Below are 19231 nucleotides of genomic sequence, written 5' to 3' on the forward strand. Positions count from 1 at the left end.
TTCAGGAAGAGCTGGTCCAGCTGCAGAGGTGCAGCAGTTTGCCACATAAGTCACTACCAAGCACAGCTAAAGCAAGAGATTATATTCTTTCCTTACAGAAGAGTTGCACCATTTCTTTTTTATGTATAGCCAGCCCCCAGCAGACTGCAAATCAGTATGATTCAGTGGCATTGCCCTTCTAAACTGCTCCTCCTCCAGACTGATGTTGTTCTGAGGACTGTGTGTGGGAGGAACCACACCTCATTCCTCCTTGCAGAGGATCCAGATGCTTTTGTGGCTTTGTGGACTCTGCCAGAACCAAGTGGGAGGCTCTCTGAAACTTCTGCAAGGGCACCACTTAGAGGAACCAAGCATGGGGCCATTCTATGACAGGGCCTTTGGGGACTTTACACAATGACAAAGGGACATGTGGTCATACCATGGGATGCTGCTACTAGGCAGGACCCTCCCCCTTTAAAGCACAGGCCGGTGATAGGCCCTGGAAACTCCAGCATTGATGTCTCAGTGGCACTGCCAAGCACCCACAAAAAAGCAAGGGTGTCAATTTGAGGAGGTCCGGCCAATAGCAAGCTTCCTAAGATACATGAGGGGTGATCCTGCCAGCAGGATGGTGGGAAGATGACTTCCTGCTGACTTCAGCAGTGCAAGTGAGCCTGTTACGCTGCAGGAATGTTCATTAATAGTGATAGTGAATACGCAGTTGTTTCTGAACGAAATCCACCCATTAGAAGGAATTAAGTTTGTGACTGGCCTGTCCATCCTTGTACCAGCTGATGGCAGCAGCAGGAATGGCATGAGCTTCACACTCCAGGGTAAGGCTGTGGTTTACTTTGATCTTCACTTCTTTAGGGGACAGACCCATCCCTGAAATATCCCCTTTGTTAATGGTGGGTGGAACTGCACAAAAACAAAGTGAGTGAGAGGTACTTTCATGACTTACTGTCTTATGCAGCATTTCAAAATTAACTGGACAAAGGGAAAACCTGTATGACAACTTCAGGGAAAGAAAGTGCAATCTCCCTCTTCCCCATAGCTGAATTTTTTTTTTTTTTAAATATATATATGTATTTTAAACTATTTTTAGTATATGTATTATATATAAAATATATAAAACCATTCAACAGTTTCAGACATGCAAACCTGACTACAGCCTTACCTAGCTATAGTACTTTATTATGTGTTTGCCTTGAATTCTATAAAGTTCAGTGTACTGCAGTCAGTAAAAAGCATTTTACTGGAAACTAATATTCTCAGAAACATATGTTTGAACTGAAGTCCACACTCAGAGTAGCTGGTCAAAGCTCAACATTTCCATTCCATTGAAATCCCAGTGTTGCAAAAATCTCGTTTCCTTCTGAATCAAAATGAAAACGGAACATTGCAAAATTCTTAAGCTACCCCCGACCCTGGTCTCATAATATCTTTTAAATTATTTTAAATGCTTTCAAAGCATTTTCCACTCTTTGTTCAATGGGAAATTTTAAATTGTCCCTAATGCTTACAGTACCATAATAACTGACAGTTGCAATGGCATTTGGGGGTGGGGGGGCTTTATGTTGCTACATAGCCATACTTCAATAATGAACTCTCTTGTTATCTTCTCATTATTATGAACCCAATGGGGCCTTATTAGGGACTTAGTATAATTAAAAAACCAGCACAATTACCGCAAGGGAGCAAACCAACTCCAATTTAGACTAGAAAATAAAAAAAAAAAAAAAAAAAAAAAAAGATGAAAAATCATGCTTGACTGAGCCTATAATGAAGAGTTTGAGCATTAAAATAGAGCATTAGGCACAGATGCTCAAAGGACAATGTGCTGACAGGAAGCCTTGAACAGGAAAGCCTTTGTGCATATGGTATTTTATGGAAGGATGTAAAAATAGTGTCCTTCTGTTTTACCTTACTCAAGAAAGTTTCCCATTAGATGTTACAGGTCCCCTCCCCTCCTTTTAGTTTTTCTAAAACAGTTTCTTTGCTCATGAGATTCTCTGCTCACATCTCCCATTGTGCTGCACTCGAAAATCATTATCAAAACAGCGTTTCAGAAGAAACTGGAGTTCACCATTTCTTAAATGCCTCCCCTGGGTGGTACAAAGATTTTTAGCTCAACAGCAGCATTTGTAAAGGATGCAACAGCAAACTTTTCTAGTGTTTTCCCTCAAGCAAAACCATCAGCTAATGCAGATGTTTGCTAACAAAGCTACTAACAGAAATCCTTGTATTCACTGGGATAGGTAACACTGCAAAGGGGAAAATATGGAAGAATGCAAAAAAAAAATTTAAAAAATTTGGAAGTATTTGCATACTGTAGACTTTCACTTCATAGTGTTTCAAAGTTTCTCCAGCCTCATTTGTGGCTATACAGGTATATCTTCCAGCGTTGTCCTCCTGTGCATTTAGAATCTGCAGGGTTCGACCACCTGTCAAAAGACATCATACTTTAATACCATCTATGTTATGCTCTTGCTTTCCAATTATTTAAATAGTTTCTGCAGCATATTTTCAACCCTTTGGTCCAAATTCTGCCCTTAGATGAGCAAGAAAAACTGATCACTTAGCACCATGCATACTGTGTAATAAACTAGTGCATAATTTGCAGGAGTGCTTTGGATCACAACTACTGTTGCTTACAGATTCTTGGAAAATTTGTTAACGTAGTTCTGTACAAGAAATTTCTTGAAGATATTTAGATAGGAAAAAATGATTTAGGGTTCTGCACTTCATTCACAGAAAAAGTTAAAGGCATTATCAGTAAGACTAAGCAAAAAGAGTCCATTCAACATACAGGGGTGGATGTGAGCCTCTGAACTGCCTTTCTGTTTCAGTGCAGTACTTCATATGAAAGAGGCCCAGAAGTCCCTGTCCTGGTTTTGGCTGGGATAGAGTTAATTTTCTTCCTAGCAGCAGGCATAGTGCTGTGTTTTGGATTTAGTGGGAGAAGAATGTTGATAACACGCTAATGTTTTTAGTTGTTGCTAAGTACTGCTTATGCTAGTCAAGGACTTTTCAGCTTCCCATGCTCTGCCAGGTACACAAGAAACTGGGAGGGGACACAGCCAGAAGACTTGATCCAAACTGACCAAAGGGCTATTCCATACCATATGATGTCATGCTCAGTATATAAACTGGGGGGGGGTTGGCCGGGGAGCAGCGATCGCTACTCGGGAACTGTCTGGGTATCGGTCGGCAGGTGGTGAGCATTGCATTGTGCATCACTTGCTTTGTATATTATTGTTATTATCATTATTATATTGTTATTATTATCATTACTATTTTACTTTATTTCAATTATTAAACTGTTCTTATCTCAGCCCAGGAGTGTTTCTCACTCTTACTCCTCCAATTCTCTCCCCCATCCCATTGGGGTAGGGGGAGTGAGCGAGCGGCCACATGATGCTTAGTTGCTGGCTGGGGCTAAACCGCGACAGTCCCTCTGAAGAATGGCAGAAGCAACAGCCACAATGTGAGAAGTGTAAACATGAATGAATTGGTAGGATTTAAGACTTCAGGTGGCCTCTACAACTTTGACATCCATCAATTTCCTTGCCATAGTACCCTGATTATTTATGATTTATATAGTCTGCATTCTCAGAGAGGAGTCATTATTTGATTTGGCTGCAGCTCTTCTCGGACTGCATTCCTACAAATTGTCCCCCCATGTAGTAATTCAATTCCTCGCTATCAATATAAACTCATTCTTCCTCTGAACACTTGCAGTTAACAATGCTGAAGTACTTGTTCATCTACATTACTTCAGTGTTACCAGTGAAGCTTGTTCCTGTTTTCCACCTCCATATATGTAATAGGTAAGAGTTACTCTACAAATTAAAAAAGGCAAACTACTAATGACCTAGAAAAATACCACCTCATTCTTTTTACCAATGATGTTGTTTATATCTCTCTCCATCTAATTTCCACGCTTAATTTCAAGTTATTTACATTCACTATTAACTCCAATGAACTTGTTTGCCATCATTTAGCTTTATGGAACAAAAAGATAAATACCTGAATACAGATAAAAGACAAGTAAATAATCAGTTAATTGTGAGGCACTTAAAAATATTGAAATGGGAAGTGCTACAAAAGTACAAAAATCACACTTAATAGAAATATATCCTTTGATTTTTCAAAAAATCTGTAATGGGAAACTAAACAATAGAAGAATAAAGCGTCATGTTATTTCTCAATAACAAAAAAAATTACCTGGCAAAATGCGGATATTTCTGTTTGATTCTAAAGGATTACCATCTTTCAGCCAGGTGATCGTAGCTGGAGGATATGAGTAAGCCTCACAAACCAGCGATGTTGGGCTGTTGAGGATAACAGTGACATCTTCTGCATTTCCATGGCCATCTGCACCCACAATGGTTGGGGACACTAGGAACAACAAAATCATTAACCAGAGGAAAGATCCTCATGAAAAGCCAATTTTCTTTTCCCTGTTCAGTCTAGGAATCTGGTTGCAGCCTTAAATAGCTGGGAGGCACACTGAAACCCAGAACCAGACAACATTCATCGGGTTTTATGTTTTTTCCTGAAGTCAGCAATCAGCCCGTATCAGTGGATTCCATCCACCATCAGCCTTTGTCAAATGCAGCTCACCAGGAAGCCAACCACCACTTCTTGTGCAGCAGCTGGCAGACCCACTACGTTATGATCCTGTGAGCAGCAAATCAGTAGGAGGCATGAGCCTAGGAAATGAGGATGTGGAAAACAAACTTGCCATTGTTTGCATTTGGTTATGCAATAACTGTAATGAAAAAAAGAGAACTGCAGATGGTTTCAGCTTTTATGAAGAGATCACAATCTGAAGTGCTCTTCAGATACTCCTTCCTTGAATCACAATAAACCAATGTACTGTCCTGATCATTCCATACAGACAATGTGCTGTTATAGCTCTGCATTTTCTAGCTCTATATTGTCTAAAGCACAGAACTGCTGTTTCTATTGAACTACTACTATTTATCAATTACTAAGCTATAAAATTTTAATCATAGCCAGGCAACTTAAGCATTGCTGTAATTAAAGTACTACAAAATTCCAATGTGATTATCTGGTTTTTTTCCTGAGATGAATATTTTCTCTGCAAGAGTTAGCCCAGCTGTCTTACCAAGTACATTAAGACTGTAACTTTTGCTCTTATCTCCAGCTGTATTGGATGCAATACATGTGTATCTCCCTGTGTCAGTGACTTGAGCATTGGCAATTTGCAGGAAACGCCCACTGGACAGAAACTTGTGATCTTCATCCTCAGTTAGAGATTGCCCATCCTTTATCCAGGTGATCTGTGGTACAGGGTTCCCTTAATATAGTAAAGAAAATTGCAAATGTTAGTTGTTGCACAGGATATGCCAACATTTCTGAAAAACAGAAAAATACAGTTTCAGATGCCCTTTTAAAATACATCCTTTAGGGAGATGTTTTGGAATATGTATTCTACAGTCTTTGAACCTCCTGAAGTAATACACACCTCTTAAATTCCATGGGCCTTTAGAGAAGAAATATCTCAGCAAATATCCTCTTGGCTACATTTTATACATCCTTTATAAGAAGGAGTGCTTAGTCCTGCTATAAGCACCATGCTTAAATTTATAAATTCCACTGAACTGAAAATTCCATTAAAAACATGCTGTTCAGAAACAATGATTGACACCATGGGTTTGATCACTAAAGATAAGTAATGTTGTATACTTTTACCTATCACTTCACATGTTAGGGTAACTCTGTGCTTCTCTTTCACTTTCACATCTTCCAGTTTATTTTCACCAACAATCCCTGGAGGCACTGCAAACAGACAAGAAGAGAACATTAGCAAGTATTACTTACAATCAATTTAAATACAACAAAGACACACTCAGGCTATATCTCAGTGTATGCTTCCCTTAATCACATCAATCAATGAACAGCCCAGATCTACCAGAAAAAGGTCCAGATTTGATACAAGTGTAGAGCTAACCTGCCTGTGCAACAGATATGCACTCTGTTCTGCACCCCTTAACCATACAAGTCCACACAAAGGGCAAGAGAGGACCACAGATCTATAACATACTCACCTCACTTAGTCTTCAGAGCTAGGAGATACCCAGGGTGCTGAGGAGTATGGTCAGTAGGGCAATGATGATGAGCACTGGTTAGTGAGGCCAGGTTTGATTTTATGCACCCCCAGGTATTATAAGTTTGTAAACAAGTTCTGTCACCCATATTAAGCAGTGATTTATTTATTCAAAACTATGTGCTTAAGTTTATGAGTTGTTTGTTTTCCAACAGTAATTGAAAGCATCTATGTAGAACTCTTGGGAAAGAACTGATTTATTAAAAAAAACCCCAACAATCCACACACACACAAAAAACCAAACAACAACAACAAAAGTCAGCCTGTCTATTCACATACCCTGTGTGGTTTTTATCTCCTTACCAGCATGCTCAAAGTAATACAACAGATTACCAACAAGTGGATGCTGTGTAAAGGCATACATGTGTTTTAGGCAAATACAGCTAATTCCATATAGGCAGATGAACAAACTATATAGGTCTAAAGGCATCTTGCTGTGGTGCAAACTATGTTTCTCTAGGAAAATAGAAGAAAAAACATATCCTTAAAATACCTATCCACCCCTCAAATAGCTAACCCAATACAAGGAACCTCTTACTGTACGGCTGACCACTGGATGACTTGTTTCCAAATAATCTTGGTCAACGGGACTACACAGACTAATGTGCTATTGGATGAGGGATGCCAGATTATGAATGTGTTGGTGAGTAGCTGTGGTGGTGAAGAGCTCTGATCAACTATTTTGTTCAAAGTAGAGGCACTTGCAGATTCAGGCCAAAAGAAAATGGCACTACAAACCAAAGTAGACATGGAGTATAACAGGTTGAAAAGGAGGCCTACAGTTATAAGAAAGCAAGCCCAATCTCCAAGAGGTTTTCGAAAGATTTGTAACAAATATGCCAGACTACGGAGCCAGATACTACACTTTCATAATCCTACAAAATGCAAACTTTCAGCCTAGACAGAAGACGTAAAGAGAGAGGAATTAAAATATATTCAGCGGATTATTTGCGGTCTACCACTAAGTTGGAAGCAAAAGTTTTACAAAAATAAGAATCACAGTAATATGCAGAATTCTTTGTCAACAGAGAAAAATAATGTTACACCAGATTTTTGATACCAATGAAGGACACAAACTAGAGTGAAGAAAAAAAAAAATGAAAGAGGTTTGCATCCCACTTGACTGAATGGCAAAGACACTACTTCAGCATGTCCCTTGGGAGACAGTCCTGAAGGGCAAAGGGGTCCAGGAAGGATGGGCATTCTTCAAGAAGGAAGTCTTAAGGGTGCAGGAGCAGGCTGTCCCCATTGCCGTAAGACAAACTGGCAGGGAAGACAACCAGCCTGGCTGAACAGGGAGCTTTTGCTGGGACTCGGGGAAAAAAGGAGAGCTTACCACCTTTGGAAGAAGGGGCAGGCAACTCAGAAAGAGTACAGGGATCTTGGTAGGTCATGCAGGGAGGAAATTAGAAGGGCAAAAGCCCAGCTAGAACTCAATCTGGCCACTGTTGTAAGAGACAATAAAAAATCGTTTTACAAGTACATTAACAACAAAAAGAGAGCCAAGGAGAATCTCCATCCTTTATTGGATGTGGGGGAGAACATTGTCACCAAGGATGAGGAAAAGGCTGAGGTACTTAATACCTTCTTTGCCTCTGTCTTTAATAGCCAGACCAGTTATCCCCAGGGGATTCACCCCCTTGAGCTGGAAGACAGGGACGGGGAGCAGAATGGAGCCCGAATAATCCACGAGAAAGCAGTTAATGACCTGCTATGCCAACTGGATGCTCACAAGTCCATGGGGCCAGATGGGATCCACCCAAGAGTACTGAGGAAGCTGGTGGAGGAGCTTTCCAAGCCACTCACCATCATCTATCAGCAGTCCTGGTTAACAGGGCAGGTCCCTGATGACTGGAGGCTTGCCAATGTGACACCCATCTACAAGAAGGGCCAGAAGGAGGAGCCAGGAAACTACAGGTCTGTCAGCCTGACCTCAGTACCAGCAAAGATTATGGAGCAGTTCATCTTGAGTACGCTCAACAGGCAAGTGCAGGTGAACCAGGGGATTAGGCCCAGCCAGCATGGATTCATGAAAGGCAGATCCTGCCTGACTAACCTGATCTCCTTCTGTGACCTGGTGACCCACCTAGCGGATGAAGGAAAGGCTGTGGATGTCATCTACCTGGACTTTAGTAAAGCCTTTGACACTGTCTCCCACAGCATTCTCCTTGGGAAGCTGGCAGCTCATGGCCTAGGCAGGTGTACTCTTCGCTGGGTGAATTAACTGTCTGGATGGCTGAGCCCAGAGAGTAGTGGTGAATGGAGTTGAATCCAGTTGGCGACTGGTCACAAGCACTGTTCCCCAGGGCTCTGTTTTGGGGCCAGTTCTGTTTCATATCTTTATCAACGATCTGGATGAGGGGATTGAGTGCACCCTCAGTAAGTTTGCAGGTGACACCAAGTTGGGTGGGAGTGTCGATCTGCTGGAGGGTAGGATGGCCCTGCAGAGGGATCTGGACAGGCTGGACCGATGGCCTGAGGCCAGCTGTATGAGGTTCAACAAGGCCAAGTGCCGGGTCCTGCACTTGGGTCACAACAACCCCATGCAACACTACAGGCTTGGGGAAGAGTGGCTGGAAAGCTGCCTGGCCGAAAAGGACCTGGGGGTGCTGGTTGACAGCCAGCTGAACATGAGCCAGCAGTGTACCCAGGTGGCCAAGAAGGCCAACAGCATCCTGGCTTGTATCAGGAATAGTGTGGCCAGCAGGAGCAGGGAGGTGATTGTCCCCCTGTACTCGGCGCTGGTGAGGCCGCACCTGGAATACTGTGTCCAGTTTTGGGCCCTTCAGTACAAGAAAGACATTGAGGTGCTGGAGCATGTCCAGAGAAGGGCAACAAAGCTGGTGAAGGGTCTGGAGAGCAAGGCTTATGAGGAGCAGCTGAGGGAACTGGGATTGTTTAGCCTAGAGAAGAGGAGGCTGAGGGGTGACCTTATAGCTCTCTACAACTACCTGAAAGGAGGTTGTAGTGAGGTGGGTGTTGGTCTCTTCTCCCAAGTAGATAACAATAGGACGAGAGGAAATGGCCTCAGGTTGCATCAGGGGAGGTTTAGATTGGATATTAGAAAAAATTTCTTCATGGAAAGGGTAGTCAAGCTTTGGAACAGGCTGCCCAGAGAGGTGGTGGAGTCACCATCCCTGGAGGTGTTTAAAAAAATATGTAGACATGGCACTTTGTGACACGGTTTAGTGGGCATGGTGGTGTTAGGTTGATGGTTCGACTGATGATCTTAGAGGTTCTTTCCAACCTTAATGATTCCTAGCTTTTCTTTAATTAAAAACTAATCCAGCCACCAAGCCAGGAAACATGAAATTAATTATTACTCTACCCTTAATTGGTTTAGTGGTGGACTTGGTAGTGTTAGGTTAATGGTTGGACTGGATAATCTTAAAGGTCTTTTCCTACCTAAACAATTCTATGATTCTATGGCTAAAAGTTAACCTCTGAACAGGACACATGGTGAGATGCAGGTTCAGCATGCAGGAGGATGTGGCCAGTACTGGCATTCTCACCAACTCGTGATTCAGTTCTGAATCAAATTGCTGGGACTTCTAGATTTGGAACTTCAAATTCTGGAACTTCCTGGAGTGGACGAAGGGAAATGTTATGCCCATTTTTAAAAAGGGAAGAAAGGAGGACCCTGGGAACTACTGACCTGTCAGCCTCACCTCTGTGCCTGGGAAGATCATGGAACAGATCTTCCTAGAAGCTATGCTCAAGCACATGGAGGACAGCGAGGTGATTTGAGACAGCCAGCAGAGATTCACCAGGGGCAAGTCCTGCCTGACCAACCTAGTGGCTTTCTATGAAGGAGTGACTGCAGCAGTGGACAAGGGAAAAGCAATGGATGTCATCTGTCTGGACTTCTGTAAAGCCTTTGACATGTTCCCCCACAACATCCTTCTCTCTAAATTGGGGAGATATGGATTTGATGGGTGGAATGTTCAGGAGATAAGGAATTCGTTGGATGGTCGCGTCCAGAGGGTAGCAGTCAACGGCTCGATGTCCAAATGGAGATCGGTGACAAGTGGTGTCCCTCAGGGGTCTGTACTGGGACCAGTGCTGTTTAATATCTTCATCAATGACATAGGCAGTGGGATTGAGTGCACCCTCAGCAAGTTTGCAGATGACACCAAGCTGAGTAGTGCAGCTGACACGCCAGAAGGGCAAGATGTCATCCAAAGGGACCTGGACAAGCTGGAGAGGTGGGCCTGTGTGAACCTCATGAGGTTCAACAAGGCCAAGTGCAACGTCCTGCACCTGGGTCGGGGCAACCCCCAATATCAATACAGGCTGGGGGATGAAGGGATTGAGAGCAGCCCTGCAGAGAAGGACTTGGGGGTACTGGTGGATGAAAAGCTGGACATGAGGCAACAATGTGCGCTTGCAGCCCAGAAAGCCAACCATATCCTCGGCTGCATCAGAAGCGTGGCCAGCAGGTCGAGGGAGGTGATTCTGCCCCCTCTACTCTGCTCTGGTGAGACCTCACCTGGAGTACTGCATCCAGCTCTGGAGCCCTCAGCACAAGAAGGACATGGATGTGTTGGAGTGGGTCCAGAAGAGGGCCACAAAGATGGTCAGAGGGCTGGAGCACCTCTCCTGCGAGGACAGGCTGAGAGAGTTGGGGTTGTTCAGCCTGGAGAAGAGAAGGCTGCAGGGAGACCTTATTGTGGCCTTTCAGTACTTAAAGGGGGCCTATAGGAAAGTTGAAGACAATCTTTTTAGCAAGGCCTGTTGTGTCAGGACAAGGGGTAATAGTTTTAAACTGAAGGATGGTAGATTTCGACTGGCTATAAGGAAGAAATTTTTTACAATGAGGGTGGTGAAGCACTGGAACAGGATGCCCAGAGAGGTAGTGGAGGCCCCATCCCTGGAAACATTCAAGGTCAGGTTGGATGGGGCTCTGAGCAACCTGATCTAGTTAAAGATGTCCCTGCTTACTGCAGGGGGTTTGGGCTAGATGACCTCTAAAGGTCCCTTCCAACCCAAAGTATTCTATGGTTCAATGATTCTAAATTCCCTGCTGTGACTGTATATGCAATGCAAAACAGACTTTTATATGGGTTCTAGTGTCCAAGGACAATGAGACAAAGCAGCATCAACTAGTGAAGGAATTAGATGTGGAAAAATATAACGTAAAATCATAAAGTTCAGGACTTCTAAGTCAGGCCAAAAGTTACTATTCATAAGCTAACAGAGTAACTCATCGCTTTGGCCCCAAAATAATACACTAAGATGTCAACACATTAATTTCAGAAATATGACAAAGCCACACCAAACGTTTTGCAAATATATAAACATTGTGCTTATTACACGAAGTTCTCCATGCAAACTGGCTCGCCTGTTGCACCTCCTACACCAATTTTGAGAAACACTGGGATGTCTCTGTAGAGTTACTATTTACTGTGAGATGGTGAATGTTCTGTGTTGCTATCAGGCCACATTCCAGTAACTTTCCTCTAGAAAGACAAAGAAATTACTGGGGGGAGGGGAGAGAAGACTGAACAATGGAATTTTCCACTTAGCCCACTTGACATCAGCCTCACTGAGCATTTTTCTTCAAGGCAAATAAAGCCTATGCAAGAGAGATTCCCAGAACCCTCATAAACACCCTGCTACTAAAACCCTCCAAAGAAAACAGTAAAACAATGAACGCTTTTCAGTGCTTATCCATCTCTTCCATTCTACCAGACTTACACTTCCATGAGCTCATCAAATAAACATGAACTGACATGAATGTGAGTTATCATTTACAGGCTGAATATGCATAAGTCAGCTGAAGGCAAGGGAAGCTGATAGCGCTCAGCACCTTAGAGAAAAAATGTACAAGAAAATTATATGCAGTAACGCTATAAGACAGCCTGCATCAGGCCTGGTAATTATTGATAAAAATAACAAATAGTTACTAAACCAAAAAGCAGTATTTTCTGGGAAAAATACAATTTTTTAAAAAAATAAGTAATGTGACAAAATTACATATTAAGGGTTCCACATACCCATCTAAAGAGCCTGCTGTACTAGTCTTTGTCTAAATATGTTAGCAGGATCACCCACTACCACACTTGGTTTATAGGCTTTACAATACCAAAAGCACTACTGACTAAAGGTTTCCACTGAATCAGAGCTCTCTATTTCACAAAAACAATTCCAGCTCCAGCGTTTATCTTCCCTGTCGGTCTTGGCCTTGCCTTCGCATCTTTATTGCAACAGATTATTACCATCATGCCACTCAGCTATACATATTATATCCACTGCTGCACAATAATGCTGCTTTTAATTCATGAGTATTGTCATATGGGGCTGCACTTTCTGCATTTGAGCATTAGATGCAACAGATTCACATGAATGTCATATCGTTTCCTGGGGCCACAGTTTTCTTTTGACTTAAACCAGCTTAAATTCAGGCTGGCGCCAAAAGAAATAGCACTATTCCCCTGACCACTTACTCTCGTCGTCTTCCTTTCACCAATACTGGCATTTATAGGCTGTGTGGTGAACCAGCAGGGAACTCATCTGGCTGAAAACTAACCTGACCAGGAAAATACAAAACCCCCACCTTTTCAGATCACCTATAAACTGATTCACCTTGTTCATCATGCCCAAGGGAGAGCGAAGCTATAAACAACAAGAAACAGAAGACAGGATGAGAGTCTGGCTGTCAGCATCCCCCAGACTTCTATCCAACTGAAGTGACAACGTAACTGAAGCCAGTTACATTGCCATAGTTCCTTTTCAGAAAAAACCCAAACCAACCACAAAACAGAAGTAGCTGCCAGTTATTCCAAATTATGCCTGAGGAATCTTAATTTCAAAAACTCAACAAACAGCAAATTCACATGTAGAAGTAACTTCTCTATAAAACCTAATTTTCAGAACATGTTATCAAATGCACTTTTTTTCCCCCCTAAGGACATATGTTTTGGCATAATAATTTTTAAAATACCAGCAAAGTATACAGTATACCTTATCATCTTCTACTGTAACAGAAATTATCACATACTTACCTAGAACAGAAAGGTCAAAATCCTTCCTCGCTTCTCCTGCAGCATTGGTCACTACACAAGTATATTGACCTTCATCTGCTACACTCGTGTGTGTCAAACGGAGTGTTCTGCCCCCTGAGGAGAAAACCAAAAAACATACAATCAGTGAAGTCCTGCTCCAGCCAATATGCTCCCAAATTGTCTGTGCTAACTCTTCGGGTTTTTTATTTTTTAGTTAAATTTAGAGCTGTAAATATTTTTAATGTGGTCTATTTTTTTAATGTGTTTTGTTTTGTTGAACTAACAGTAAAAATGACTGACCTTATTCCTACTCCCACCATTTCTGTGTGTCTGCTCAGCCCCTCAGCTCCTCAGTGCTTTTAGATCTGTACCTAACATTGATCATACTACTCTTTCTAGTCAGTAACTTCCAAGCTACCCTGACGCATCTCTTTGTTTTCCTCCAGAAATTACATTTAAGTGAACTTTGAGGCATTCAGACATTTTCTGAGAATTTCTGGATAAAGCCAGAGACCAACCAGAACTGAAAACTTGAGACATCTGTAGAGTTCATGCAGAGAAAAATCAAACCTGCTCCACAGGTCACTCAAACTACATGCAGGGGTACAGTGCACACATAATTCATTGACCAGCACAGACACTTTGGATGTGGCAGCAGCACTGTGTTTGCAATATGCAGGATTTGTACACGTACTTCTATGCAGGAAATTTTGACAGAATACAGTGTCTTGGACACATTTGCATAGGTATGCTAGCTTAAAAGGAAGAAGTTTTGCAAATATGTTTGATGAAAGGGCCAAGAATATCCCCGCTTTGCCCTAGCAGAATCATTTCTCTTTGCTTCCTTTTTGGCAGAGGAACAGCAAAACAAACACCAGTGAGCATTTAAGTGTGAAAACAAATGTGGTGGCCATCCTTCAGCCTTTTCCAGTTTCTCATTAGTAGCTCTCACATTAGCAATCATTAGCTCACAGTAAATCACATCTGAACTGTGCATGTCCTGCCTGCGGATATCCACAGGGTCTCATTATTGGGATATATCCTAGAAATTTATGTTCCTGGTCACGTGCTTTGACAGAAGAAACTGATGACCTGCTTGATGGATGTGCCTCTGCTCAAGGAATCCTACCTGTTGTGAGACTGAGGAAGGCTCAGTTCTTGAGACTCATGTCACCCTGATCCTTTCTCCCATCCACATCCTGAACAAAGCCATATAAGAAGCAAAAATGAAGCAGATATCTGCCTGCAGGAGACTGTAACTTTCTATGGTATCACCTACTTGCACACCCAGGGCTCCAGTGCTGAGGAAGGATATGACTTTCTATATGTAGCTAAAACCTAATAAAAGCTTTTTCCCTTCCTACAGCTAGCATACAGCTTAGTGTATGGTCTGCAAGGAAAGCACATGTGTTATGGTGGAATTTTTTCTCTTTTTTTTCTGAAGTATGTAGGAAGCATCACTAAAAGGAAACATCAGCATAGTATCTGAATTAACAGATTCGAAGTTGCCAGCAGTGTGTCCACACATTTAAATCATCTGCAATGCCAAGTATGTTTTCAATCAACAGAACCAAAATCTTGCTTTAGCAAAGTATTTTGCCTCTTAATTTAGTCGAAGAGGGGGATTTGTTGTTATTGTTGTTGGTTTTGGTTTTTTACAGCTGTACAAGCACAAATAAAGTTCCAAATGCCACGGTGGTTACGGTTCACTACCACAATGTGTAGTTTTCTAAAGAACTGCACAAAAGCACAAAGTTTGCTGGAAAACAAAGCACTGAGTTCTGGCCTGTTTCCCCACTCCCATTGCAGCTAACATTCAGAGACAATAAACATCTTTTTGTCTCTCACCCTTCCTGACTCTGCAATCTGGGTGGTGATATTAGTGTGGGTGTAGAAATCAACAGACAGAACAGAAACAATCAAGCCCAGAAGAAATTATTTTTGTTGATGGCAACTTCATACACAAAGGAATGCACACCAATTCAGATAGATTTATACCAGATAATAATCAGACACCCACTCCTTTTTCCAGGCACCATACTTAAAATTGGGAAAGCAGAAGACAGGACTACCTGTAATGTTAAAAGCTACACAAATGAAAATAATCCTGGAAAATTCCAGCTTCAGATCCAGTCTTAGTTGACCTTCTAAACACCTTCGATTTTCTTTACCTGTCTGATAGTTTTCTGGTGTTTTATGCTGTAGGATGGCTTGGCTTTGCATGGTGGCTGTGTCAGAGCATTAGAAACGTCATCAAAACTTATTTTCATGAGATTTCTAGCTGTGAGCGGCAAACCCAACATCTCAGTTGTTATCTATACGTCTCAGTCGTAACCAGATACTTAATTACTTCCACACACTCCACAAAGCTGATCCCCAGACACACAAAGTCAATGCAAAACTTATTGCCTGCTAGGTATGTATTTTCCGTTTGTAATCTCAAGGGCTGCTAACTCAATTTCCTATTGTAAACACAAAGCTTTAATATCACTGCAGCTGCCAGTCAAGCACTCTCCCTTCCCTATGGTATTGCAGGAAGATGGTTTACGGGAGCAGGTACTGGGCCCCTCCTATTTTGGATGCCTCTATCAATTACTACTGTCATAAAAAAAAGCATCTGAACTAGTTCTCTGTAGGTTATTCCAGCTTGAAAATTGAGATCCCTAATGAATTGGATCTATTTCTCTACTTGCCTATCATAAGTTTCTCCAGATCCCGTGGACTAGTCTTTTTGCTAATGCAGTGTTCTGTGCTGTCTTTGGCTGATCACCTAATTCCAGTTTTTATTAGATGACATTCTGAAGATCAGATTCAGTTAGCTCTAAGACCAGGAAGTATTTATATGTATTAATTTCTGAGGCTCATGAGCAGGTTTCCCTTTGTTTTTATATACAGACCCAAAGAAATGAAAGATACGTTTTGTTTATTCTCCCACGTATTCATTCTCTGCGAGATTTTTTTGTCTTTAAAGGGTAAAATAACTGTGAAGAGGTAGAGAAAACTAATCAAATGAGAGAGCTAATAGTATATGTATAGGCACTGACAAAGCAAGATGTTACCATCTGACATACTTCTGGAAATAAGCATTGGACTGACATACACTAACAGCCAGAATAATGGCTTATTCCATGTCACAGACCAAGTAGTTACCACACCTTTGGCCCATACACATAAAGTTTGGTAACAACTTTAAAAGTTTACTTTTTTTTTTTTTAAAAATAACTACAGTTTTTGTACCTGAGAGGATTCGCACCGAGTTGTTCAAAGCGACTGGCCATCCATTTTTGAGCCACGTTATTGACGGCAAGGGAATTCCTGAAGCTTCACAAACCAGAGAGATGGGATTCTTCTCCACAATGCTGATGTTTTCAGGCATCTGCAGGTCACCAGCAATACTTGGAGGAACTACAGAACAAAAGTAAAGCCAAGCCATACTTCAGAATAAAAATTCAAACATTGTCATCCAAATAATAATTCACTGAAGCTAATATAAGCTTGGCAAATGAAGAACTTCAAAACTCAGACATTTAATGCTATATATTAATGACAATTTCTTGCTGCGTAACTGCATGGAAATATTAAAATAAAATTCTATCAGTTCTATTACCTTTATTTTATGGCTTAAGATCCTTAGCGAATAACAGTTTATAGTAGTTCTGTCCATTCTACACTCATTATAATATCCAGTATCTAAAGAAACACTAGGGAAAATTCTAAGACTGACAAAATTACATGCTTTTTCTAATGGAAACAACAACTCCCTATTAAAATAACTACCACCAATTTATTTTTAGCTTTTCTTTACCAGGAATAAGAATAGTTCCACTTTGGAAGAAGTTCTGCAGTTCTACAGTTCATACTTTAGAACATAAAGCCTGGGGTCAAGGATTGACCAGCATCCTCCAGCACTTCAAGTAGCTTGAGGAGGTTTAAAGTCTCTTTTTACTACCCAGAAGTTTGAAACTACAGTGCAGCAAACATTCCAAATAAAAAAATACATAAATAAAACTGGTAAATAATTACTCCTCTCACTTTCAATAACGAGAATTCCTGTGTTCACTTTCACAGTAAAACATGACTATTCAGTGTTCAATGACACATTAAAAAATCATATGTAAAAGAATTACAGTGGCTGTAAGATAATGTGATGTTCTGATCAGTTCCATCAAGTCAAACTATGGAGTTGAATTCTAGTTGGAGGTACCATCTTTAAATTCGTCTGATTGTGCAAAATGAGAGAACCTGATAATTAGGTACTTGAGATACTGGCTATGCTCAGGTAACTGTCCTCTGGCAGCAGCCGCTAGCAGGGTGTTCTCAGTTAAACCTTGATTTCTGTCTCCCACAATAGAATATTTCCCACCATGACACTCACCCCAATATTGTATAAAACTATACCATATCTTGGTTTTCTCCTCTCAGGAGATGGAGCAGCTGGGGGTGGATTGATATTAACAGAGACAGAGGTATGATTTTAAAATATTCAGGAGATATAAAATTGGATTTAGATTTTTGTAACACTGCAATTGAAACTGCATCACATGTAAGGCCTGCAATAGATAGAGGTGGTGCATTTAGCCACACAGCTATTTCTTGGATGTCCTTTGGTGAACGTAAAAGTCTAATTAGTTTCCGTTATGCCTGCCCCATTTTGCACACACTCACCATGAACATTTAAATCGTATTTTCTGTCAGACAGTCCTGCCACATTGGCAGCAACACAGACATAGCGGCCAGTGTCTGACACCTGGGCATTTTTCAGCTGAAGAAAGTGACCATCATGAAGTATTGCTATGTCCCTTCCACTGACCAGCAGACGGCCATCCTTCATCCACGTTATTGTTGGTTCTGGAATGCCCTGTACCTTGCACTGCAAAGAAATTTCATTTCCTTGGGTGACAACAACTTCTGATGGGTGGCTACCACTGTTTAATATAGTTGGTCGAACTATGAAAGAAAAAGAAACACCATTTAAAAGTCAACTGGAAGCTACATTTCAGGATCTCCACCTGTTTCTGAACAGAACAGCAATCAAGTTTGCCATAACAGCATTTTCATAAAGACCAGTTGTTGTGGGTTACTGCTGGCAGATCTGTTAGGGGCACTCCGCAATTCATAGCAAATAACAAATAACCTCCCCTGTCCCCACCCCATAAAGTAAAAATGTTTTTTAAAGTGTAACTTATGGGCAATTTTAAAAATGCAAACAGTAAAAAAATTAAATTAAAAAAAGACTGCCCCAAATGCTTAGAATAGATGCTGTCAATCCCTACAGATTTTTGAATATTTTCTCTTTCATGGGATTGTTTAAAAATACCTCCTTTTATAATAATATATTATATTGTTTTATATATATAAAATTAATAATTATATATAATAATATATAAAAATACCTCCTGAGTGAAATACAGAATTTGCAGTAAAACTGGAAAATCTAAGTTCAATTAGTTTTCATCTTTTCTACAGTCTGGTGACAAGAAACATTATACTAATTAACCCGTAAAGGGGTTACATCCTCATAATCATGTGCGGTCAAATACACTTTCAACTGGTATATGCAATGTCTTGGTCAAGCTCCAAGTCCAAAGTGTCAATATTTTAAGTAATTAACTTTCTCCTCAGGGTACCCTGAAATTGTCCTATAGCTAGACATTACCTCCTGAAAATCCTGCAGCTTAACATCACTGTAGTGATAACTTTCATAACATAACTATTTCAGAACTGGTAAACTAGGAACAGAATTTTTCATGTTAACTTACCATATACTTGCAAACTGTATTCTTTCTTTGCACTTCCAGCTACATTTGAAGCAATACAAGTGTAAGATGCAGCATCAGACTTTTCAGCAATTGAAATCTGTAGCTGTCTGCCTCCAGATAATATCCGCACCCTTCCGGAAAGGTCAGCCACCAGTGGAGAGCCTGCAAGAAACATTGTTTCAGATAAAAACACAGAAAATGGTAATAAGCTTGCTCATGTTCTATAAAGTCCACTGGCGCGTTTAAAAATTACTGAGCTGCACAATTGTCCACTTTAGAACTACTCTATCAGAGTTTTCCCAGACATCAGAAACTCCATGCAAGCAGATTCTGAGGACTTCGCATATTAATTG

General features: G+C 41.1%; 1 protein-coding gene across 1 annotated transcript in view; it reads right to left on the minus strand.

Annotated features, from left to right (window-relative positions):
- Positions 1-19231, minus strand: part of HMCN1 (hemicentin 1) — a 213424-nt gene that overhangs the window by 59464 nt on the left and 134729 nt on the right. The window contains exons 44-52 of the mRNA XM_075710119.1: positions 18879-19040; positions 17785-18066; positions 16357-16524; positions 13120-13233; positions 5701-5787; positions 5114-5305; positions 4207-4380; positions 2310-2423; positions 752-897 (exon numbers count right to left, since the gene is read on the minus strand). Coding sequence (XP_075566234.1) covers positions 752-897; positions 2310-2423; positions 4207-4380; positions 5114-5305; positions 5701-5787; positions 13120-13233; positions 16357-16524; positions 17785-18066; positions 18879-19040 — 1439 coding nt within the window. The remainder of the gene's footprint in view (positions 1-751; positions 898-2309; positions 2424-4206; positions 4381-5113; positions 5306-5700; positions 5788-13119; positions 13234-16356; positions 16525-17784; positions 18067-18878; positions 19041-19231) is intronic.

Source organism: Pelecanus crispus, chromosome 5, assembly GCF_030463565.1.
Source record: "Pelecanus crispus isolate bPelCri1 chromosome 5, bPelCri1.pri, whole genome shotgun sequence".
In the NCBI taxonomy this organism is placed as follows: domain Eukaryota; kingdom Metazoa; phylum Chordata; class Aves; order Pelecaniformes; family Pelecanidae; genus Pelecanus; species Pelecanus crispus.